General features: G+C 35.1%; 1 protein-coding gene across 1 annotated transcript in view; it reads right to left on the bottom strand.

The window, feature by feature from the left end:
• LOC145666478 (uncharacterized) overlaps positions 1-27,135 on the bottom strand; it is a 45,488-nt gene that overhangs the window by 4,084 nt on the left and 14,269 nt on the right. Inside the window, exons 3-5 of the mRNA XM_081733733.1 lie at positions 23,671-24,063; positions 9,535-9,706; positions 5,832-6,109 (exon numbers count right to left, since the gene is read on the bottom strand). Of these exons, the coding sequence (XP_081589859.1) occupies positions 5,832-6,109; positions 9,535-9,706; positions 23,671-24,063 (843 nt within the window). The remainder of the gene's footprint in view (positions 1-5,831; positions 6,110-9,534; positions 9,707-23,670; positions 24,064-27,135) is intronic.

The raw sequence follows: 27,135 nt of genomic DNA, 5'->3' as shown, positions 1-27,135 counted from the left end.
ACTGCTATATTTTGTAAGTATGCATATGAAAAGATAGATGAACTCGTTGCATAGCTAGGTTTAACAATTCCCGAAGGCGCATTATGGTTATTGACAGACGAAAGGTCTTTGTTTAACATTTTTATTTCACATTAATCATTATTATTACATCTCATAAACGAGATAGTAATTACTGAGTTAATGACGTAAGAACGAAAGAAATGTGAAAAGAGGAGGGAGGGGCAGAACCCTGAGAACCCCGCCCCCTTGGTATTGATTCACTATAAAATCCATATTGCGCACCCATTGTTTGAACGCAGGAACTATGGTGCCAGAAGTGAACGCTTTACCGACTGCGCTACCGAATTTGTGTTTTAGTATCAACATGTAAAATACATATTTCAAACCCGCATAACATCTGAAACACGATGAATCCCCTGAATCAGTTTTCTTCAATCAATGTAACACGTGGTAATGAACCTTCAGCAAGAAGGAATTTGTTTGATTCCCTATCTCCAAAACCCAAGGATTTTGGCGAAAAACTAGATACAGACCATGATGCCGATTTACGATTTTTTTCTTATAGTAAATGTATGAAGATGTCAACAATAAAACAGGAATTGCACATCATGAAACTTCGTTACTTCCATAGAGTACTGGAAACAAATAAATATTATTTTATGCTAATTTGACTCGCAAATTCTAACAGTCTCCTTTTACTTTCTTTCCTTTTACTGTGAAGTGATAACTAAAGAAATGTTCCAATTTTTGTTATGATTTTTTGGAGGATGCTACCAGAAGTGTCCCGTTGGATGCACAGCCTCCAAACCCCAGGATAATTTTGGGGGGGGGGGGGGGCTACTCTCAAAAGCTGCTGCATACCAGTTACAAAATATTTTTTACATGTCTTATCTAAAAGAATCAAGTTATATAAAACTTTGAATATTTCGCATTGATACTGTAAACACAAAAAAATAGGCTGAAAGAATGATTAGAGAGAGAAAGAGTGTAACTTTGTTTAAAACTCATGTACCATAAATATTGTTCGCAAATTGATGCATCATTTTTGACGTCAGAATAATTTGAAAATGACAATAAACTAGATATTTTTAAAACTTATGAGATGCATCATCATTAGTAAATCATTACAAATGTATAACTATTGATAGAAAATATGTAGCTATAAATATATAATAATAAATATTGCATTATAAGCACAACGCACAATAATCTGGAGGAAAAACCCTACTTTTGGACCAAACCAAAAATTTCAGTATGTCTAATGTTTTTCAGTGGTTTTTAGCTCATTTGAGGGTGCTGAATCTGAATCTGCCGGGTGTACAAATGTACACCTTGAGCATTTTGAGTAATTCAAGATGGCGGCCAATATGGCGGCTGTAAAAGTGACAGGAATATTTTTGTATATTTTATCAAGATGGGTATCAAATTATATGTTTTTTGGGTTGCAGACTCATATAATAAAGCCAAAAATGTTATGAAATCAATACAAATCAAGATATTCAATATGGCGCCCAATATGGCGGCTGCAAAAGAAGTTTATGTTGTCATTTCTGAAACCTATTTTTGAAAAAAATATTTACTAACATGGATAATAATAAATCGTAAAATCTTAATTTTGTGCTCACAGATGGCTGCATTTTCATAGAATTTAGGAAATATATCTCAGAAACAAAATAAGAGATACTTCAAAGTGAAATACTAAAACGATTTATGAAAGGAGAACATGTTCTGCGTCACAAACCAGGTATCTGGAAAGCTATATGGTCAGACATGTTCAATGATAATATATTTATGCGTTATGGCCATGAACCAGGAGGAATAATCGGACTTACACTAAATCCATCAGCAGTGAAGCGATGGATTTTCAGCCTTCACACCTGCAGTCGTTTAGTAAATGACATTTATGTCATGAGAGATGCTTTACGAGATATGGAAATAACTAAGCATAAGGAAGGAATGCCATCTCGAGTAAAAGGAGATACTGCAGACCGAATTAAGTTAAAGGAAAAGCTGTCTCATTGTATAGATCCTGTGAAGACCGATGATCACCCAAAAACTCTTGTGAATATTGTGACAGGGAAAATTTGTTCCCAGAAAGTGAATGTTGATAATGCTGTTGAGATAGGTGAGAAGGCGTTGTGTTCTTACGAAGAAAAACTACCAACTTGTTTTCACGATCCAATCTAAACAACGGTTCGTAATGTTTCCTGCGATGACGTCAAAAGAACAGCTAGTATTGATGTCATTGACATAGAACTCTTGTACACGCATGCAATGTGTCTCACATCTACAAGAGATATTGAGCTAAAGAAGTGATTTCGTATGTTTTTGCCGCTGTCCTCACATCTTTGATGAATATGGGACTCCCAGGTTCTGCAAAAGTAAGTCAAATATTACAGGTAGAGAAGTCTATGAGATCGTACAAGCACGAAGATGCTATCATACTTGATGGTTGTGGTGTTTTGTGGGTGATCAACTGGCCATCTAACGGAACTGTTCTTGACTTCATAAAATTGTATCGGTCATATGTGCTTGAAAAATTGAACAAATGCAACGTGTACCTGATATTTGACTAATATAAGGAGTACAGCACCAAAGGAGGAATAAGAAGCGTCAGAACAGGATGAACATGTAGCAGGTATCATAAATTGTTTTTCAACACGTCCTTGCCCTCCCAACAAGTTGTGCTGAATGTTACGAAGAATAAGGCACAACTAGTACAGCTGATCTGCAAGTATCTAATGACAGAATGGTTGCCATCAGATTCCACCAAAAGCTTATTCCTCACTGGACCTGAAGATGTTACAACAGAAATAACTGCTGATTGTATCAAGGAACGTCCAGATATGAAAAACACTCACGAAGAGGCTGATGTCATAATTATCACACAAGTAGTGATGGTAGCCAATCAGCTGGACAGAAATTGTACAATAAATATAATCAGTGATGACACGGATGTTCTTATCCTTCTGATGCACCACTACCAGACACAACAACTTACTTGTAACATTTTTTGGAGGCAACTCAAAGTCATAGAGGAGTTATTGACATTGGATTGTCTGTGTCCAAATACCGTGATATTGTTTCAAACTTGCTAGCACTTCATTCTCTTTCTGGCAGCGTTACAGTTCCTACTCTTTATGGCATTGGAAAGCAGAAGGCAATGAAAGCACTACAAAGTGGGAAGGAGCTTCAAAAGCTTGGAAATAAGACATCACTACTTGAAGATATGATTCAGGAGGCAACTGAGTTTATAACTTCTTGCTATGGTAGTAGGATAACTGGCCCTACAATGTCTGATGTCAGAAGAGATGTCTGGCTTAAGAAATTGTCAAAGAAGACTGCCGTACATATGCCGAAGTTGAAGAGCTTGCCACCAACTACGGAGGCATTCTCTGAAAATGTAAAAAGAGCTCATTTCCAAGCTTGTATTTGGAAACAAGCAGATAAACCAGACCCACCAGACATGGATCCGACAAATTTTGGGTGGTATCGTGATGAGTTGAACAAAACATTGAAACCAGTTACTGTATCACCAGGAACTGTGATGGCACCGAAAGACATCTTGAAGATGGTGAGTTGCGGATGTTCTTCTGAAAACATGTGTAAAGGACGTTTTGGCTGTGTAGCAAATCATAATAGCTGCACTACCTTCTGCAGTTGTGAAGCCTCTAAACGATGCCAGAATATCTTCACATGTCAAAATACTAGGAATCTAAAAGACGAAAACATGGATACTTCTTCTGACGAAGACTGGCAAGTGACTGAACTGTGATATTTATTATTTTATTTCGGAGTAACATAGAAACATCGGCATTTTGTATTGTAAGTGTACATATTTCGCATTAATGTGGCCAGCAACATAATTCTTGATTTAGAAAACGTCAAGGAAAAAAAATATAAGAAAATCTTCAAACCTAAGCTTGTGTTGTTTGTTTTCTTTTGCACACAGAAAGGAATGGTTTTGTAAATAAATATAGGGAAGCCCAAAATGTGGAAAAATGTTTTGGAATGCAAACAAGGTTGATTGCGGTGACGGAGAAAGCATCAACACCCAATCCAAAATTTCGGTGTATGAGATATTGTTCTAAGTATGTACCTAGCTCGAGGGTCGCGAATCTGAATATTCCATATTGAATATATTGATTTCTACCAATTTCATAAGGTTTTTGAAGTAACTATTGAAATCTGCAACCCAAAAAACATATAATTCGATACCCATGTTGATACAATACTCCAAAAATATTCTTGTCAATTTTACGGCCGCCATATTGGGTGCCATATTGAATACCTCAATTTGTATCAATTTCATAACATTTTTGACATTATTATTGGAATCTGCAACCCAAAAAACATAATTTGATACCCATCTTGATAAAATATACAAAAATATTCCTATCAATTTTACAGCCGCCATCTTGGCCGTCATCTTGAATTACTCGAAACGCTCAAGGTGTACATTTGTACACCCGGCAGATTCAGATTCAGCACCCTCAAATTGGGTAAAAGCCACCGAGAAACATTAGACATACTGAAATTTTTAGTTTCGATGGATTTCTTCCAGACTACAAAGTATACTTTGGTATCTATAGATGTGATATTGTACACTTCGATATTCCTAGAGAATTCATAGGGAATTTCTGTAAACTCATAGGCACTTCCGAAATAAACTTCTTTGCGAATTCATCACAATGAAAACACAGAAGTTCAAAGACCGCATTCCAAATTTTCGTTTCACTTAACTTTACTTAACGCAAGACAGGAAACTCCTATACAATCGAAACTAGCGGGAACAAAAAAAAGGCACTGGTTGGAATTATGCGTATGTCAAAAATCAATTTACAATGGGATCATTGATCCAACTACATTTTGTGGACGATTCACCAATATTCCATTTTACAAGCGAAACCAAAAGATAATGTGTACAACTGCAGGACAGACGCTAGTTACACATTGCTAGTGAGAAGCAAATAAGTTTCTACGTTTGAAGTTGCCAATTATAAAAACAAGCACTCAACCACATCTGTAGTCATCTTAAAATTTTCATTTTAAATGTTTTCAAAATCTCATTCTTAGCAAATCGAAATTCCCAGACCCTTAGCAGAATTCCCTGACATTTCTCGATGTTTCATGTTTGTCGCCACCCTGTTTATTAGGGGTGCCTGCAAAGTTACATTTAAAATAATTTCAGTTTTAAAAATCACGGAGATTTGTATTACATAGTTAAAATATTATAAAGGTGATGTTATTTTTAATCTTTCTTACGCTCTTTGAAATTGTTAATCGATAGTTATGATAGTCAAGTCCGTCTAACTCTACACAAATCCAATACAAAAATAGACTTCCCTTTCACGTGTAATACATCAAAAAACGCAGAAAAGATTCTCAAGTTGACAGGCAAAATGAATTGTGTGATTATAGGAAACACACTGATGCAATATTACCTACAATTCAAGAAAGAAAAACACAAAGATTTGAAGATTGGTGAAGAATATGGTTAGAAGGGCCTATCATTTTTTGAAGTAATCGATCACACTGAAACAATTACCATTCAATTTCAGTCAGATCCCAGCCAAGTTCATTGAACATTTAAACGCAATGCTGTGGTGTTTGTTTATATTTTAATGCCACTATTCGTAACTTCTAATGCAAACACTGAAAAAGGTTAAACCGCAGCTAAATGAAGAACGGTAGGTCAGACCGCACCCCTTAATCGAAACTAGAAAAATATCGTTCCAATAATAGTCATGTAACACAACAGATAGGTTTCTTAACGAGAAACCGACTTCTGGATACAGGAAGCAAAAAAAGTGAATGATACGTTTATTTACCTGCAAGCGGTGGCATTTTCATGTCTGGTATGTTGATCTGTTCCTCGTCTACCGCTTTACTGTCAGATGTTTGATTCGGTCGAAGATTAGGAACAAGAATTAGAGCCATTGAAAGCAACAGTACCATCAGGCACGTTGCTGGCTGTGCAGTCTTTGTACTGCTGTGAGACACCAGCGTTTGCAGACGTTTCAACTGAGTAACCAAACTTTGATTTTGACTCTGAAGTAATTTTATGCGCTTCTGAAGCTGCAAATTCTCTTCCGTACACTTCTTTACCCTGAAAAAGCATACAATTTAATTAAAATGTCACTCCTAATTCATCTATGACAATAACCGTGTTAACTTTTCAATAAGATGTTTTATATTAGTTTTTGTTATATATATATATATTCTGCACTTATGAGTCATTTTTTTAAACTATTTTAATTGGCTAATTCATGCGAAAGTACTTGACACAAGAAATTATTATTACAAGACGCCCAACTAGATGATAATAGTAATAATAATAAAAAGTACCAGTATGTTATAAACTCTTTCGTTGCGCTTTATCAGACAACACAAGGAAGTAAGAAGGTTACAAAAACAGCTTAGTTTCAGAAATATTCGATCCAACACTGTACGAACGTCCAGAATCTGGCAATAAGCGTTATGTTGAATATGGATACAGTTTTTTCGAGTAAGATACACTCATGTGCCAGGTTAATCGCTAAATACAGGGAAAAAAATTAACTTAATATACAACGGTACAAGTACAATGGTACCTTGTATATTAATACTAGGCTTGTGCAATGCTACATTATATATTAATACTAGCTTGCTGATTTATATATGCAGAAGGAAAAGAAAATAGATGTAATGTGAATGTTTATAAAATATAGATATTCCAATGTTTAAAATAATAAGGTTTTTGGCACACCGTTGGCATGACAACAAAATATACAGAATATAAATAAAATGAAAGCAAATCACTAAAGGAAGGAAGTGTGTATTTATTTTAGTGTGGCTCTTGTTTAATTTAATTTGAGTTGCGAACCAAGGCTATACAGCGATTATATATCATATTTGATTCTTATCGTTGTAAATACTTAGTTGTAGCAAAAGAACATCGAAGTGGAGGTACAAAATTACTTCTTTGCAGAAACAGTGAAAACAATCAACACCAGAGTAAATTATAAGCATTTTCGTTAAGCATCTCATCAGAGGGAAAGGAAACGTAGGGAGAACAGAAAGCAGATGGAATATTGATCACATGGTCACATGGTAGTGTTACGAAGCTGTAAGTAAACGGGGTTTCGTGGAGAAAGACGGATGTCCTTGTATTCTAACACGACGCCCATCTAGACACTTTTCAACTTCTGTTCACACTATTACATCCTCCTCCTCTCTTTTAAAGGGTTTAGCAAAAGAGCAGATACTGTTCCTTTTCTGTTGTTGTTGTTTTTTGATTGTTTTCACTATTTTCTGTTTAGATATACAAGGTTTCAAAATCATTTGAACGATTTGAGCTCCTTATAATATTAACTGTGCAAATTACTAAAAATTTTACACGTAAGGAGTACAACTGTGAAAGTTTTAGTGGTAAAAATTGTAATACAGATTGTAATTCAGTAGTACATATTTTCATTCTTTGTACACATTATTTTTAGGTTCGCCGCAGTCAGACATAAAAAGAACCTATATGGACTGCTAACCGTTATTTTACATCTGCAAATAAACTAGTGTTGATAATCGCTCTTCAAACTGTATTCCTAAGAGCATAAAGTGTTCCATTACGAAACTGAAAAATAAAACTCTCTGGCTACATCACAGTGCATGAAGGATTATATGGCCGACTGGCTATATGCTTTTACTTGGGTATTGTGTGGTCCGCATCGAGTCTCATTTTTAGTTCTAGTTATTGACCTAAATTCACCATATCTTAATTTAAGTGGTTCCTTAAAACCCTTACAATGCTGGGTAAATATAGTAAATTGAATATATCGGGGATCAAACCCATAAAACACACTAGTCAATCATCTTCACATCATCAGTTCTGCTTTGTACAGTTGGCTTTACGAAATAAAGAAAGAAAAAATGAAAAAAGCTTCGAAAGAATTATTTGGATAAAACACAATTATTGATAGCAACTGAATATTTGATAATATGGTATAAGACACCGACACATATTATTTTCTTTACAGCTTATCAGGAAGGACAAGCAGATGAAAAAAGTGAATACATCCATACGACAGTTAACTTGGGAAAACTATGAAAAACTGCTGCTTTGATATTTCTCAAATACATAGACGAGCATCTTCTTAAAAAAACTGAGTTATAATGAATAATACAGCCATATGTTTCGCACTCTTTACTGTAAGATAACTAATATTTTTTGATCTGTAAAATACTTTAAAGTAATATTCAAATACGTGTACAGTCCGCAGCAAAAAACCTGCAACATGAGCATGTAAGTTTATTGTGAGACGACGAAGTCTTTGGCTCCAAAATAAGTGTGCAGGGGAGGACACCGAGGTTTCTCCTGGCGTGATTCGTGTCACTTAGACGTTATGTTGATTCCCTGGGCTGTTAGGCATAGTTTCACAATAAATTTACATGCTCAAGTTGCAGGTTTTTTGCTGCGAACTATACAAATAAGCACTAAATATTTGTAAGGGTGGAAAAATTACATTATGTGTTAAAAGCACGTAATTGCATTCTTGTCGTACCATAACATATAATTAACTGGACTACTTGAAAAAAGGCAAGTAATACAGTATTTTTAGACGACGACATCACTACCACCATTATTATCGTTAACTTCTATTCTAAATATTGCTTAGCGAGATCAGTTACTTTCTGATCCGTTTTCAGTCTTCTTTTCTTTTTTAAACATCTAGGTTTTGTAAGACACATTAACAAAACCCTACATGGTGTTAAAGGTCATACAGGTCTAGGTTTTGACGCCACTTTTTTTTTTTCCGAGTTTACGAGGAATAGCGGCCCTTCACTGGATATTGAAATGTAGTCAGTCCCAGATTCGATCCCAGGTCATGTTAGTTTGTGGTGGTTAACCATCGTGTTCTTTTCTTTTCTTTTTTTTGTTGAATCCTCTTGTTTCCTCTCATTCTCATTCCACTAATTTTTCTATAATAATAATAATAATAATAATAATAATAATAATAATAATAATAATAATAATAATAATAATAATAATAATAATAATAAATTATTATTATTATTATTATTATTATTATTATTATTATTATTATTATTATTATTATTATTATTATTATTATTATTCACTTTAGTTAGCAGTCTCGTTTAGCCTATATGGTATAATCGTTGGACGTTATTGATATCTTGAATGCACTCACCACAATCTTTGTTACCACACCCGCCAGTGAATTCAATGTTATTATCACAAGAAAATAATGCAGAAAGATCAATCGTCCTGTACCTGCGGAATGACAGCAAGTGGCAAATTCGGTAGGTACTTAGCATTATATTATACAATTTACAATTGTGCGTGTGTAATTGGTATTGGCTCAGCTATATTTCGCATTTAAACGACACTCTTCACTAATACATATGTAGTAATAATGATCTAATTAAGTGTTAGCAGTACGATGAAATGCATAGTACATTTCTAGTACTAAACAGAGTAATAATAAGATGTAAAACTTACCCTTCTATACCCTGAATATCTGTGTTTTAAACACTTACCTGTCCTCTAACCCATCTATATATTCTTTTTTCCTTTTCCTTGAATCCTGTGCAGATATTTTGTTCCGTATTTTTCTTCTGATTCGTTTCAACTCTCTTTCTTCTTGTTTTGTTAAAGGATAATGGGACGGTAAAGTAATTCCTTCCTTTTCTAGTAATCGCTTCTCCTCTTCTGTATTAAGAAAGAAGACAAAAGATTAATATTTGATTATCTGTGTAGTCCAGAGCCATACTGAGAAAATACAGCTAACTATTCACAAAATGGATACGCAATTAACCCTTTTAAATTGTTTTTTTTTTTTTCAGGTATTTTGTAGACTTTCACTCAATCATCTATTGCGTCAAGACTATTTATCGTAGGATCATGGTTCATATCCCGTTTTGTTTCTAGTAAAGCAGTGTTTCCAACTGCGTCCGTAACATTTCCCTAAAGTGTACCAAATGCGGGAAATTTCCGCTCAAAGAGGGAAAAAGTGATTTTCTTTATTAAAAATCCCTTTTTTATCGCAAATATCTCCTTTTTGCTATAGGATACTATCATGCAAATGATACTCCAAAAAACTCTGCTTTATGATGAAGAGAATGAGATACAAAGAGTGGCCCTGGGATGAATAGTTTTGATGCTACAGCAGATTTACATATTTTCCCTTGATAATACCTTTTTAGTGAATTTCTATACTATCATCATCATCATCAAGACTTCATTGTGGGAACATGAATTGTACCTCGTTTTCTTTGCCATGAACCAGTCTTTCAAACGGTACTACTCGCATGTCTCTAGCATGTACCATAGTGGAGAAAATTCGCGAAAATGGGACATTTTTGTCAAAAAATCCCTTTTTTCCCGATTTTGGGCCCCTCTGGTCGGCTCTTGTGTCAACCCACAGAGCCCCAAAAAATCTCAAACATACTACATACTATGTGTAATAACTGTAAGAAGTTTCAATGTTATATCTTGAAAAATAAGAGAGGAAAAAAATATTGCCCCATGTGCAAACAGTATCAGCTTTCCCCTATGTGAGCAATGGATAACCCAATTTATATAAAAATATCCAGACTCATCCCTAATTATCGTAGAAATATGATCGATACACCGTTTTGTTTGGCCAAAACCAGTCTTTTAAACGGTACCACTCGCATGTCTCTAGCACGTACCATAGTGGAAAAAATTCGCGAAAAAGGGAAATTTTCGTCAAAAAATCCCATTTTCCCCGATTTTGGACCCTCTGGCTGGCCCCTGTGTCAACCCACAGAGCCCCAAAAAATCTCAAACATACTGCATACTATGTGTAATAACTGTACGAAGTTTCAATGTTATATCTTGAAAAATAAGACAGGAAAAAATATTGCCCCATGTGCAAAATGGGTTATCCATTTCTTACATAGGGTAAAGATGGTACTGTTTGCACATGGGGCAATATTTTTTCCCTCCCTTATTTTTCAAGATATAACATTGAAACTTTGTATAGTTATTACAAATAGTATGTAGTATGTTTGAGATTTTTGGGGGCTCTGTGGGTTGACAAAGGGGGCCAAAATCGGGGAGAAAGGGATTTTTGACAAAAATTCCCTTTTTTGCGAATTTTCTCCACTATGGTACATGCTAGAGACATGCGAGTGGTTCTGTTTGAAAGACTGGTTCATGCAAAAGAAAACGAGGTACGTATCATGACTTTAGAATAAATAGTGATAATACTGTAGATACTTTACTAAAGTAATTGACTAAAAATGTGTAAAAAATGAAAAAAAAAATAAAGAAATCGAGATTTTTTTGACACACGTCTGTTGACTAGCAACATGAGTCATACCTCATTTTTTTCAGTGTAAGGTTGCCTTTCAAATGGTACCACTCAAATTTCGCTATCGTGTACCTGTGAAGATAAAAATGAGGAAAAGGGATTTTTTTTCTTTAAAAAATCCCCTTTTTTCTATTTTGGACTAGATCTTCCCGCTTCTGGTACACGATAGGGAAATTTGAGTGGTACATTTCGAAAGCCTGTCTCATAACGAAACCAACGAGGTACAAACCATAATTCTAGGGTAAATAATAATGTGTCAGGGATTTTTGAAAAACTTCTCAAATATACCCTTTTTCTAAACCCATCGTCCATGTTGTGCCGTCACAGCTCCCAGACAGAGCACGCGAGGCTGCATAATGCCCATAAAATATGTTCTATGATGCTTCCATATTCAAATATTCTGTTAGCAAGACTGACCCCATACGCAGATGAAATTATTGGAGATTATCAGTGCGGATTTAGACGAAATCGATCAACTATCGACCAAATATTTACCATTCGCCAAATACTCGAAAAGAAGTGGGAATACAATACCCCGGTACATCAACTATTTATTGATTTTAGAAAGGCTTACGACTCGGTTAGGAGAGAAACATTATACAACGTTCTTACAGAACTTGGAATACCGAGAAAGCTAATTAGATTAATTAAGGTATGTTTAAGTGAATCCCAAAGTAAAGTCCGGGTAGGAAAATTTTTGTCCACGAGCTTCCACATCGAAAATGGCCTGAAACAAGGAGATGCGTTGTCGCCATTATTATTTAACTTTGTGCTGGAATACGCTATAAGGAAAATCAAAGATAGCAACCAGGGCCTAGAGTTGAACGGCATTCACCAGGTTATGGCATATGCTGATGATGTAAATTTAATAGGGGATGATAGGAGAACAGTAGAAATAAATGCAGAGATCTTATTAAACGCTTGCAGGGACATGGGTTTAGAAGTAAATGAAGAGAAAACTAAATACATGGAAGTGCGTCGGGACCGTAATACGGCAAATTGTGGAGGCGTTAAAATATTAAATAATGCTTTTGATAAAGTGGATACTTTCAAATATTTAGGATCAATATTAACAGACGAAAATCATATTCACGAAGAAATTAAATGTCGACTAAAAATAGGGAATTCGTGTTACTATTCGGTTCAAAATCTCTTGTCGTCGCGAATTCTGTCGAGGAATTTGAAGCTTAAAATATATAAAACGATAATCATGCCTGTTGTTCTGTATGGTTGTGAAACATGGTCGCTTACTCTGAGGGAAGAACATAGACTGAAAGTATTTGAGAACAGGATCCTGAGAAGAATATTCGGACCCAAGAGGAACGAGAATGGGGAATGGCGGAAGCTTCATAACGAGGAACTACATAGTTTATACGGTTTATCCAACATACGGTAGGGTCGTCAAGTCTAGAAGGCTTAGGTGGGCAGGTCATGTAGCTAGAATGGAAGAAAGTAGAAACGCTTTCAAAGTCTTGACTGGTAGACCCATAGGAAGACGACCATTAGGAAGACCTAGGCGCAGATGGGAGGACAATATTAAGATGGATCTCGCAGAGATAGGAATACAAAGTAGAAACTGGATGCAATTAGCTAAGGATAGAAGTCAGTGGAGAGCTTTTGTGAACGCGGCACTGAACCTCCGGGTTCCATAGGCCATAGAGTTAGTTAGTTAGTTAGATGCTTCCATATTTAAATGAATGCAAAAATCCCGGTCTAAAAAGCTTTACTAGAGACTTACAAAGCAAATTCCGAAGGTCGACGCAATGGTACAGGTGTTGTGCCATCATAATTTAAAAGGGGTAATGCATCCATTTTAGTTTCTTTATATAATATTTTAGTTTCTTTTTCATTCTTTCTTCCTTTAGACTTGAAAGAATAACGAATCTTTCAAGTCCAAAGGAAGAAAGAATGAAAAAGAAACTAAAATATTATTTCGAGATTACTCAGCTAGGACTGAGATTAGCTGTGAGCACTCATATTTCAGTAGTCGGTAGTGGGATTAAAAGATTGCACAAGATATTCGAAAGGGTGCGAAATAGCAGAGTTTTTTTTTTTCCTTCCTTTCTTACAACAGAGTTTGGATGTAAGAAAATGGAAACTGATGAAGAGTATTTAAACAATTATAAATTATCTTAAGAAACATTAAATTTGAACAGTTATTACTGTGGCAACTATGTATCTATGAAGTGTCTGGAAACACGATATTGATTCATGAATTTCTGGATGTTAAGCATGACCACATTAAAAAAAAAAAAAAAAAAAAAAGTTTCTGAATTACAGAAAGAAAGTCTACTACAAAAATGTTTTCTCTTAACAGCAATTAGGTACGTATCTGCTGAATCTCAGTAATATAATGGAAATAGTCTGGTAACGAGTCAAAAGTGATTATAACGCAAGTGAGACAATTCACATGAAATACCCCAAAAGTTAATAAATTAAACCCACATAAGAAATACGTAAAGTACGGGACAAAAATAAACGACCAAAACGCCATTAAAACTAATAACGATTTTGGTCATTTATTTTACCCTGGTACTTTATTACTGTTTCTTTACTTTAAAAAAATAAATAAATATAAAATGTCACTTTTACTGAAAAGCACATACGCAGAATTCTGCGATTTGCTCACTGTTGTGTGGTGCTCCAGTTCGAATTCAGTTTCGTTCTGAAGTTAAATTATTTGTTTATTAATATCCTTTGTTCTTTGTTATATGCAGTTTAAGACTTTAAAGGCTTCACATGTGATTCAAACACAACTTCTGTATCCAAAAATGATAACCATTTAGCCATCTAGACTAGTTGATTTGGAATAGATATTCAAGAGTTATTATGGACATTAGTGTGGCGTAGGGCAAAAGATACTTATACCTCAGTTCAATAGCACAGTATGTATTATTTAGCATAACATCAACACAAGGCAAGCATATATATTTTTTTTAATGTTTTAGTAGCTTTCACAAAAAACACTGCTTCCATCGGTCGCACGGCTATTTCATAACACTTTGTCTGGCGTTCAATTTTAAGCTAAATACTTCTCTTTTCTTTTAATGTTTTCATTATTGTAGGTGGTTTTACCATGTTCAAAAGCATATAAAGACCTGAAGTAAATTATGATCTAAGTGCCATTGAACAGTTTTTAAGATAGTTTTTTTCCTCGAGAATTTGTGCTGTGCACATACACGTCACGCAGTCTATTGGCAATGATCTGGACTACTACGCACAGGTTTGGCGCTCATGATCCGAATATACTTAAACTCGCTTCGTGCATACATCATCATTCCGGTTATAACTCGAAACTTCAGAAAATGGCACTTAGATCGAAATTTACTTCAGGTCTTCATATATCTAAAAACAATTACATTAGTTATTATAATGAATACTATAGCTTACCAGGGGGAGGGAGGTTAATACGGTATGGGGCAACTATGGCAGCGTTCTCTTTTAGCAAGAATATAAAATTTGAAGAAAATGCATCAAAACAATGCTAATTAGAACTCTAAGATCTGTTGAATTTGGATGTATTTCAAAACATCTTTTACATAGATATCTACATTACAGCTGAATACTTTTTTTTTAAATTTTTATAATGTAGTGAACTGGATTTTTTTTCGCCCTCTTACCCTAAATAAACACGAACCATTTGTAGTGTAAAACAGTAAAATGACAGGAAAAATGTACAAATAGATTTCTAGGTATAAAGATCCTAACAGATACACAAATTTTGACTGAAGTCGCTATTTATGTTGTGTCTTCAGCAAGTCTCCTAATATAGCTAACAATATACGCTATTTATATTTTTAGAATACACAGGGACGGTTTTAAATAAATTGGGGCATGAGAGTTTTAAAGTCTATTTGTGAGTTTTCATACGTAAATTGTTCTTATTTATTTCTGACGAATAAAAATAAATGCAACAGTCGTTTTCACTGTTTGGCATTTTATTCATAGTTTTCTTATCATAAAGAATTTTTAAAATACCATTTCAATTGGCTAAAACAAGCCTATGACACGACTGCCCAAAAATCTGTGCAATGTAAATACAACAGAAGCTAGTAGATAGGGTTGGGAGAACTCTGGCAGTTGGGAGTTCGACAAACAAATCTAAAATTTCTCGTACCAGAGTTCGATATTTTTCTTCTTAATTCAAGCAAATAATAAAAAAGTAACAAAGAACATTTTAATAACACTGGACAACAAATTTTAACTTTTTTCATGCTTCGGAAAAGAAAAGTACATTTTCTTATGCAAATGAGGATGCTAAATATGAAAATAAAAATAAAAATGATGAATTGGTTCGAGTTTAAGTGTAATCGATAGAAATATGTGTTATGTAGTGTTGACACTTAGATTCTTGAATTTTCTATTTGGTCTTCCACTTAAGTAGCTATTGCTTCAATTCTGTTCATCCGATTATCTTGGTTCATATGTCATTCACTTCAGAATAAACCAAGCTTGAAAATGGTACTATGTGCATGTGTACATGTTGTATAAGAGGGAAATTTAAGGTAAAATTGGAAATTTCCCGTCCAAAAATCCCTTTTTTCAAATGTAGCACCCCCTGGTATGACCGGTACGGCCCCGACTAAAAGCACCCAAATATAATATACCTTTAAAACTACTGTAGTTTATAAGTAATACATATGCCAAGTTTCATTGTAATACCTACAATAGTTGTGACGGAAAAAATATTTCTCAGTTCTGCTAGACAATACCAAATTTCATATAGGAAAAAGTGAGATAACTACAAAATCAAATGAATCCGAACAGTATTATTTATTTGAGTATCATAACTTATACGTCATTCTCTTCAGAATAAAACAGGCTTTCAAATGGTATCATGATAATATATGTGTGTGTGTTGTACGAGAAAAGGGGAAATTGAGGTAAAATTGGGAATTTTCCGTCCAACAACAATCGGCAAGAGCAGAGTTGCTCCAGTAGCCCTGATATCGTTTCTCCATCTATCTATTAAAATGCTACAATAGCAACAAAAACGCCTGAGCTCCAACCTTTAACTTTTGATCTCAAACCTTTCATTTACGGTTATTTGTGATTTCCGTTTAACAAAGACAAATATTTTAAATAAATTATTGTGTACTTTAACCTATATGTTTCTGGAAGTTTATATGTTTGTGGCCAATCCTTTCGACAATGAGATCTCGGAAACTACACGATCTAGAAAGATGCCGTTTTCACTGATTGATTGCAAATTTTGCGTAGATTGTCCAGTTTTAATTGAATATTTGAAAAATATGGCCACTATTTCTTTATTACATTTTTACGGGTACACTAGAAATGTTGAAATTATATATATATATATAAAAAAAAAAAAAAAAAAAAACTACAGCACCATATCCTACGCATTATAAATTCCAACACCACATTATTATATATAGGGGTTGTATATATCTCAGGCGTTTGTTTCATGGCCAAATAACAATTAAAAAGGAAGGATAACCACTTCTTCAGTCTAAGATGAATCTTTATTTTTGGAGTGTTTTGCTCCAATGAACATCATATATAACTGACATTATCATTAATGTATATGTAATGTATTTGTTTATTAAATACTGCATGCAAGAAGAAAGAAAACACTGGTCATACATGAATTAGAAACTCCAACCAGAAGTAGGCTCAAATCTTGCAAACGGTGCGATATTGAGAAAAAATAATAGAAAAATCTCCCCTTTATAATGTCCCTTGCTTTTTTTTTTAAATCAAGTCTTTCACTTGTGTCTGTAAAGGGACTGTATCGATGTTGTGAGGAATGGGAAGGAGACTTATGCACATATGCGAATGATGCGCTGTGTAGAGCGCAGGTTCAGCTAGTCATAGATATAACTTGATAGAAATGTTTCACATGTTCATCAATGACTGCTCCGCAATTTTCTGGGAAGAAATCTATGTGAGAGTGCAATATATGTAGTTTTAGTGATACATTACACCCTATTGCTTGGTAGAAGGTATTACTTGCACCTCTACTTCCTTATAGTTCTGTGTCCGCTCATTTCTTATCTGATTTTAGTTTCAGCGATTTGTGGAAGTTTACGCAAAATATATTTGAAGAATAGTTTTGATGCGTCTATGAATAGCCGCCATTCATCGAGATTATCGTCTACTCATAAGACCAGTTACGCCTACATTGTTACAACGTAGCATGTTACTTTCCATTGAAAATACTGGTTAGGGATTCTCACGTGTTCAAAACACGAACACTTTTAGATCTTCAGAATAAGCTCCCCACTTCTTGAGTTTGGATGCCAGCAGTTCTGCGCCACTTTTGACAACCCCAGGTAACTTAATTCAGGTTGAGTATCATATGGTGAATAGATAATGATATTTTGGTTTTGTGAAGTTGGGATCGGTGGAAAACAATTAATCTGCAGCAGAATTTGACAATGTGGGTCGACATTGTTCGCCTTTTGCTCTTCATCGGGTGAAACACTGGAGTAAGGTACGGGAAGTTGTGGAACCTTTAGTTCTTCAGTGTGTGTGGCACAGTGACGAACATTTCAAGGAATATTTGAATAAGTAGCAGTCTTTTTTTTTTTTTGATAGACCTTTAATTTGAAGAACTATGCAAAAATAGCAGTTTAAGTATGATCTGTCGGTTCTCTCCATATCATTGGAACTGCAAGTGGCACACATGTCCTTTTTCCGAGTAGCCAGTACTGCAAATTTGTAGAACATGTATTACAACATATATGTGGTGCTCACTTCTCGTCCACATCTCCCACTTTACAGCCAAAGTATAAGTGATAGGCTTTCTTTATGATAGGAGAGAAATTCCACTTCTCGCTTCACTTCGTTAAAAACAACAATTTGCTCTGCACTGCAAACATTTTCTGCTTAGCATAGTCATAGAACGATTATTATTATTATTATTATTATTATTATTATTATTATTATTATTATTATTATTAATAATAATAATAATAACAGCCAATATCTCACCACGACTACGTCCGACATGGCAAATTATAACTACAAATGAACTTTACACAACATGTTTTCTCTGGCAAACTTTTTAATACAAACTAAACCATGAAGTGGTTGATATTTCTTTGTTAGCGATGAAGTGCGAGCAATATAAATAGCCAGAGACTACGCAGGAATTTATTTCGGGAGGGGTCCTAAGCTTTTCGGGGGTCCAAATACAATTTGAAGCTAAATTATATTAAAATTTGTAAAATTGCACCTGAAATTAGACTAAATTTACAAACAAGTCGGGGTGTCAAGACCCGCAGGACCCACCCCTGCGTATGTCCCTGAGGATAGCAATGAAACTAACCGTCAAACAATGGAAGTTTGTTGAAATAAGTAGACAGCTCCTGTTACCACGAGCCCTTAATTTGCGCAGCAGAGCACATCGGGTGATAACGTATTTCTTTGAAACCCGAATCAATCTTCAAAAACTAATTTCATATTCGTTATCAGCACCCTAAAATTAGTAAGAATTAATTAGTTTTATCTCCGAAGCATTTTCAGTGTTGACGAGTGTAACCAGCATCGGGCTTCTGCGGCGCAATATAGTCAATAGTGTTTCTTCACTGTAAGCTCTAATTTCTTTTTGTAAAGTTTGCTATTATTTCGTGCTTAGATCGATTAGCTACCCGCAAGATATTTTAAATGAAATTGCCTTTTTTGTTTGTTTCTCATCAACTATTATGGTATTTGTCAAAATTAAAACAGAAAATATTATTTTGAGATATAAGTTAAAGTTTAGGTTTACCTGTCATAACACTAGCCTGCGATGATTTTATTGCATAAGTGCAATATATTTCTGTGATGTGGTGATTGCCACCTAAGCCTAAAAGTGAGGTTAGTTTTGTCTCATCACATCACATTTTGTGACAAAACCGAGATAATCATTTTACCTATTCATTCATATGCATCTCAAGCCAGGAGGACTAAACATCCTGATTGGATGAAATGCTATTACTCTCATGGCGTGAAATGTTGTAGCAGTAGATAAACAACAGCTTATCATGTCCGCCTAGCGGTACGGTACGGTATAACACCTAGCGGCATTGTTTTGTTTAGTATATTGCTTTTCCTGTGAATGATTCATACAGTTTCGTTGTAAACTACCTAATTGTGCTCAGTGCTTTGAAGTCCCTAATATCGTGGTGTGTGCTTACTATTTAGTGACGAAAGTGAAGTGCTTGTTCGCAGACTCTTCGGAATGCAGCGTCGTAATTGTAAGAATAATCCAGATATATTCTGTTATATATGTGGGACATTTGTGTCCATGAAACAACGGCGCAATATAACTTCCGTTGTGCGAAAGGCTTATCTTGCGTATTTTGTATAGCATTGGGGAATCAGGACAAGTCTTGGGCATCACATACGTTTTGCCGAACATGCATCGAACAACCGCGGCAATGGATGAAAAGAGAAAGACGAGCATTGCCGTTTGGAATCCCCACTGAGTGGCGTGAGCCTACTGACCACAGCACCAATTGCTACTTTTGTTCTGTCAATGTGAAAGGTTTCAACAGTAGGAACAGGGTTAAAATTGCTTACCCAACTACAATCCCATCCGTCAGTCTACCAGTATCCCATGGTCCTGACATACCTGTCCCACAGCCACCAAACCAATTAAACGAAGCCTCTTCCGAATTTCCTAGTGACAACAATGACGATTCGGACTTCGACCCACAAGAATCAATAGAGCCTATACTTTTTGAACAGAGTGGTTTAAATGATTTAGTTCGTGACCTTGGTCTCACAAAGGAATCTGCCGAACTATTGGGATCACGACTAAAGGAGAGAAACCTGTTGATGCCTGAGACGACGTACTACATACTTGGTACAGGCATTGTGAACAAGAATTTGCTGCTTTCTTTTCTGCAGAAGATAATATAGCATTTTCCAACAACATTCCGGAGTTAATACTAGAATTAGGATCGCGTGACTATGAACGATCCCAATGGAGACTTTACATCGATGCTTCCAAGCGGAGTTTGAAGTGTGTACTCCTACACAACGAAAACAAACTAGCATCCATTCCAGTTGCTTATTCTGTTGTCATGAGGGAAAGCTATGAAAACCTTGCTTTGATGTTGAACAAGATAATACCACGAACATCAATGGCAAATATGTGGGGATTTTAAGGTCATCGGCCTTCTGTTGGGTCAAAAGTCAGGCTATACCAAATTCCCATGTTTTCTGTGTGAGTGGGACAGTCGGGCAGGGGCAGTTCACTGGACTCAAAAGGAATGGCCAGATAGGCAGTGGAATGTTGGTTCGAAAAACTTACAACGCGCAAGTCTTGTTAATGCACATGATATACTGTTACCTCCCCTTCACATTAAGCTTCACTTAAGGAAGCAATTTGTAAAAGCTCTAGATACTGAAGGTGAGTGCTTCAAATATCTGTCAAAAATTTCCTGGCATCAGTAATGCAAAAATTAAAGAGGGCATCTTCGATGGTCCAGATATTAGGAAACTTTTTGGTGACGCAAATTTTGAAAATGTCATGAACCAGAACAAGCGTTCAGCATGGTAGGCTTTCCGAGATATAGCGAAAAACTTTCCTGGCAACAGAAAGGATACAAACTATAAAGACATGATGGAAAGAATGCTACTGTGTTTTAAAGAATTGGGTTGTAACATGAGTTTGAAAGTGCATATGCTGTTTTCCCATTTGGACTATTTTCCAGACAATCTTGGAGTCATGAGTGAGGAACAAGGAGAGAAATTTCATCAGGATCTCAAGGAACTCGAACATCGTTATCAAGGAAAGTGAAATTGCAACATGCTTGCAGACTACTGCGGGTTGTTGCAGAGAGAAGATTCTGCCACTAGTCACAAGCGTGCCGCGACAAGACTCACTTTCTCAGCGAAGAGGCGTAAAACCCACTAGTGCGGATTTTTTGTGTGGCATGTCATGATCTATGGGTGCGTTATTTCCTCCTTTAAAATAGCGCAGATGAGATCACAAATTCAAAAACACTATGGAGTTTACGTTTGCTTGCTCTAAGAGACTTACTGTTTTATAGTGAATGCTTATCCATAAACATTGCTTCTTTTCCCCCCGTTTTCTTGCCTTGTTTGTTTCTAATATCGTGATTACGAGTTAACTTACTGTCGCATACAGCACTAGAAATACAAATATAAGATATTAATATTGTTTATATTAGTAAGTGTACCAGTATTCGTATCAGTGTTACGAATAGCAATAAACCATTAGATACATTGATATTGGCAATGTTAATATGCAATTTGCAAGAAAATCTGATGTGCAATGACTAAACCGATTTTTGTTCTGAATTCGGTACACCCGAAATATGAAACATGGCATACTATATTTCATGCAATGATCCAAAAGTTAAAATTCGCAGACTAGTGATAATTGTCCTACATCACCCTATAGCAATTTCATATGAAACATTTAGCGGGTAGCTAATCGATCTAACCACGAAGTAATACCAAGCTTTACAAAAAGGAATTATAGCTTATAGTGGAGAAATATTTATTAACTATTTTGCGCTGCAGAAGCCCGATGCTGATTATTAAAAGAAAAATTTCTTATCTTATCAAGGCAGGGTTGGCTGATTTAAACCAAGGTAGTTTAAACCAGCTGTTTAAAAGAAAGAAAAAAAAGTTTAAACCAAAAAATGAGAAATGTTCGTACAAGTATAAGTATTTGTAAAATCTTGATGAACACACATTTGTGGGTTATCACGTTTCACTCCCGTATATTATTAATATTATATTCAGACCTAAATTCCCCAATCATTACTCAAAGAGATTATACCACAAAAGCAATTTTTTCATTTTATGAACGTTTGTTTCGTGATTTTTCTTATAGTTTGTTATTATTGTTATGCAACTGCAATCAAAGAAAAGTTCTAAATATTGTTTAGTTTTAATAATGTTTAATATTGATAAAATACCTTGAAATGCCGTACTTTTTTTTTTTGGGGGGGGGGGATTATACAAAACCCACGAAAGGCATTTATAAATGGGTCAGAGCCAAAGTGGACTCAAATAAATCGTATTTTTATTCACTTTTCTTACTGGTATGCAAATAAAGTCGTCGTACTTCTTTAACTTGGACCAATAAAAGTCGTAGTGAACTACATTGGGCTAAATTAGTTCTGTACTCTGCATTATTTTGAAATTGTCCATATGTAATTCTGTATAATGGTTTCAATTGTGCAGCTGTTTATCTTTTTGTCCTGAAATGACTCTTTAACAATTATATTAACAAGTATGTAAAGGTCAGTACAACGTATTTTTTATCAGGAGTCCTTCGTGAGTGGGTCGGCAGACGTATCGTATTTGTGGCCAATTAGTCCCGGTTTCAAGTTCAAATGGAGGGCAATTTCTGTCAGATGTAAGCCGAGAAGCGGTTTGGATTCCGCTTTAAGCTTATGTGATATGTGATCCCTTCTAGCACATAACCAGGTTGTTGCATAATAACATCAAGGCGAAACAAACTTATTTCTCTCCATGTGATATAAATACACACAGCAAATTATTTAAACCAAAAAAAAAAAAAAAAAAACCTGGTTTAAACAAACAAACAAACAAACAAACAAAATCAACCCAGAGTTTTTTTTGTTTGTTTTTTCAATAAAAACCACGGTTTTTGTCAACCCTGTTCCAAGGCTGTAAATAAACAAAAATGTTAAAAACTGCTTTAAAACGTATACGTGTAAGCGCACCGTAATTACTGGAACTACAAAAAAATGTGACGTCTACTTACGACACTATAAACCAAGTGTATATAAGGTGTCTCAAAAGTCCCCTGACATAGGGTAGCTCTGTTATTGACAGTTACAACAGAATGTAACAGGGAAATCGTCTCCAAATATGATGTTTTTAATCTAAAGTGAAGTAATTTTTTAAATTGGACGAACCGTTTGGGCTGTACACTCTTTATGCGCTCAATGTTAAATGAAAATGAAACGTTGCTATTTACCTGGATCCACAACGTAAGTGAATGAAGTTACTGTCTTTTACACTAACGTCTCGATGGCCAGCCTCCATTTCAAACATGCCCCCATTACCCTACTCTTACAAAATTTATCCACCTCCCACCCGCCTTTCTCTCCCTCAACCTCTAATTGCAACGTTGCATTTTCATTTAACATTGGACGCATAAAGAATGTACAATCCAAACGGTTCATCCGATTTAAAAGATTCCTTCACTTTAGATTGGAAACGTCATATTTTGAAACAGTTTCTTCTCCTACATTTTGTTGTAACTCTGATAATAACAGTTACCCTGTCAGGGGACTTTTGAGACACCCTGTATATATATAACAGAATCAAAGTAAACATCACATGTGACTAACGTTTTCAAGCATGAAGGAATATATCTTACCTGTCAATTCCAACTTGGGATACTGACAATCTGAATCTTCGCTTCCTCCATCGGTTACGCTTTCCTTGGAAGAAACACTGTTGGAAAGAAGTGATTCGGGATTAGATATAACGTATGTTGTTTTACAATTTGAAGTACTCACAACCGGCTTTGTAGCAGTTTTCACATTAGATAATAAAGTCTTCAGGTTTCCTGGCAACGATGATCCAGCGTTTATAATTTTGATTGTCTTAATGTCCTTCACTCCCTTAACAGTCACTGGTAATAAAATGGAACGAGGATTTCCTGTAGATGACAACGAACACACTTTAACAAATTGTTTGCCACTGCCCGATAAACTAGTGTTTTTAGCATTCAATGTTTTAACTTCTTCCGCTTCTCCGGACTTCAAATCTAGAATAGGAAAGAAGTAAATAAATATCTGCTAATCATTACGGCCTGTAAAATAAATGTTCATAGAAAATTCACTTTTAAAAATAAATAATGTATCAGAAATTATTTACAGTAGTAGAGTAACTTCGAAACCAAATAACATCCAAAGGACTTTATGGATGTGAGCTATGTCAGAGTGTCTACTAAAATTCACACATGAAATTTCGTGACCTCTTCCTTGCCAAACCATAAAATTTCGTAACATTCTCCAAAGCAATTTGGGTGCGAATTAGGCGGAATTTTCATGCAATCAATAGAAGCGTCTTTTGCTTGCGATTTGGTGGTGTCTAAAGCCGACCATAGACATTTTCGGTGGTGATTTTTGACGTTTTATGAAACAAAATTTTCCAGATTGCACTTACTTTCATACAGATACAAAAAATCTTGACCCAAAAGCTAAATTTGTTGACTTTCATGACCGTTTTCTGATTTCGTGGCAGACAGACACCCTGTATGTTTCCTTATTCCTTCATTAAACTAATACACTCAAAGCCGCACTGGAATATCGCTTCTCGTGAAATCAGCGAAGTCAAGCAGTGTCGGATTGAATTTGAAGAAAGATCTGGTTTTTACAATGTTTGTATTCACCAAATGGTGTTGGTATTGCGTCGTGAGGATAATTGAGTAGCTACTCCGGTCTAGAAAACCAGCATTAACTGCGAGAGAGCCGATGTGCTACCCACACATCACCACAAAAGGAGTGAGCACCACAAGTCGGCTGATAGACCCTGGCCCGTAAGGGCTGTGGCACCGTGAGTTTAGTTTTTAAGTACTTTTCACGACTGATAGAGACGTTGCAAAATTGTCGTTGTAATAGGTGTATTTGTTTCATGAACTCGGTGTATCAACTCCCCCTCCCCCCCACCTCCTTTCCTAATGTAATTACTGAACGTAGTAAGCCAAACGCACATGACTTTCTCAACATGTAATTTAAAATGGTTTAATTTTTATCTAGGTTAGTAGTAGCTTGTTCCTAGCGTTGTGTAAAATCACGATTGGTAGTGTGTCCAAAACGTGGAACACGAGTGCAAGACAAAGCTACAGAGTGTGCCACAACTAAATCACCGCCGCATAAATAATACGAACTGATAGAATGTATTGAAGAACCTCTAAATCCCCTACCATTCAAATAATATTCAAGCCAGATATAATAAATCACAGTTTCTCTACCTAGTTCATACCACGATCTCCGTTTTTATCATATCCTCTTGTCAGCGACTCCTACGTAAGTAATATCAGGTTTGTAATAAGCTTTTTGATATTTTCAACTTTCTTTGCTTAATATGCTTTACTGTATTTGACAGTAACTATGGTAATAAAAACGTGTCTATCAAAATAAACAATTCAAAGTAACTTTTTTTTTTTAAATATTTTTTCCCGCTAATAGATCCTAGATACATTTATCTTTTTCATCCCTCCGATTCCCACGTATTCCTATCGCTCCCCCCATTGCGTTCCGACCACCACGTTGAGAAACCACGCAAATAAACTGTCACAACTTACATATATATCTTACTACTTTGCTTGAAGACATCACGTCATGAGTTTAAAATTCATGAAATATACAAAAGGAAACTAGAATCATTACTTTCAGCAAAAGTCCGCTGAGATTTAGCGAATCATAGAAAGATTTACAAAAGAGCAGAGATCAGAAACACTACACATTATGCTTTTCGATATAGATAACGACAATTCCAATTCAGTGCACGAAACGCTGAGTCAGTATTATTATTATTATTATTATTATTATGAAATCAATTTGTTATAACTGTTTATATAGGCCTATACAGGGCGGACCATTTATCTAGATAAGCATTTGTAACTTTTAAACTAATTTACAAAGAACGCTGAAATTTTGTACCATGCAAATATCGGCAGAGGAACATTGTTCAGAATATTCTATGATACCACAATGTTAACAATGTTTCTAACCGAAACAGTTGCACTACGCCAGGTTTTTATACATTTGAAATCTCATGTTAAACGAAACTAAGGATGCTACAGTATCGCAAATATCCACATTTTCATAGTTTTAAACGTCTGTAATATCCACCTCACTATAATCGGTCCGTTTGACTCATACCTATTTTAGGCTTATCAATTTCTCTTATATTATTGCTATCATTGTTCGTAAATTGATTTTATTCTGTATTGTTTTCATATTTTTAAATTCAAAGATCTTTGGTAAGTGAGTATATGGAACACATTCCTTGTAATCAATTTTATATTTCTTTTACTTACATAAATTTCTCTCCTAATAAGTCTTTCTAGTCCGTCCCAATACTTTTATCCTCAATCTGATATTTAATTTCAACAATGCAACGATCATGTAACCTCATCTCAAGATAGCGATTTATGTTATTGCTGTAAATTCTATTTTATGTAAGTCCTTTATCTGATAATTTATACACTAGCATTTCACTGAGACCCATCTGAATGCTTTTCTTAGTAAGTATATAACAATGCAAGTAACAAAACACGTATTTCTGGGCATAATTAATGTTGATTCTAATTCGCAGCCTTGATTGTATCTCAACTTATAACAAATGATTCTTCTATTTACTGGAGACCGGAATTACGAAGTGCAGATAGTAGTGATTAGTGAGAGGTTAAGTAGCCCTATAGTGTGAAGTAATTTTAGATGAGTGGAACTCTGATGTTTCTAGTTTTACCATAATAAACATACATATCCAACATTTTTTGATATCCTTTCCCCCACAGAATAATACGTGGTGTAGGGAAAGTTTCAACTAATAAGTTTCCGTATTCATTTAGTGTGAAGCAAACAAAATATATCGAAGCTCCAATCACCGAACAATGTCGCAACTCATAAAAAATACCTTTCCTCTCATAGTAAGACTATGACTTCGTATTATGAGAAGCCTAATATATATATATATATATATATATATATATATATATATATATATATATATATATATATATATATATATATATATATATATATATATATATGGCGCTGAATTCGTTGTACAAAAGCAGAGGAGTGATTCCTGAGAGTAAAACAAACAA

Source organism: Thermobia domestica, chromosome 12, assembly GCF_964235325.1.
Source record: "Thermobia domestica chromosome 12, izTheDome1.hap1.1, whole genome shotgun sequence".
NCBI lineage: Eukaryota > Metazoa > Arthropoda > Insecta > Zygentoma > Lepismatidae > Thermobia > Thermobia domestica.
This window is presented reverse-complemented; position numbering and strand designations above follow the sequence as displayed.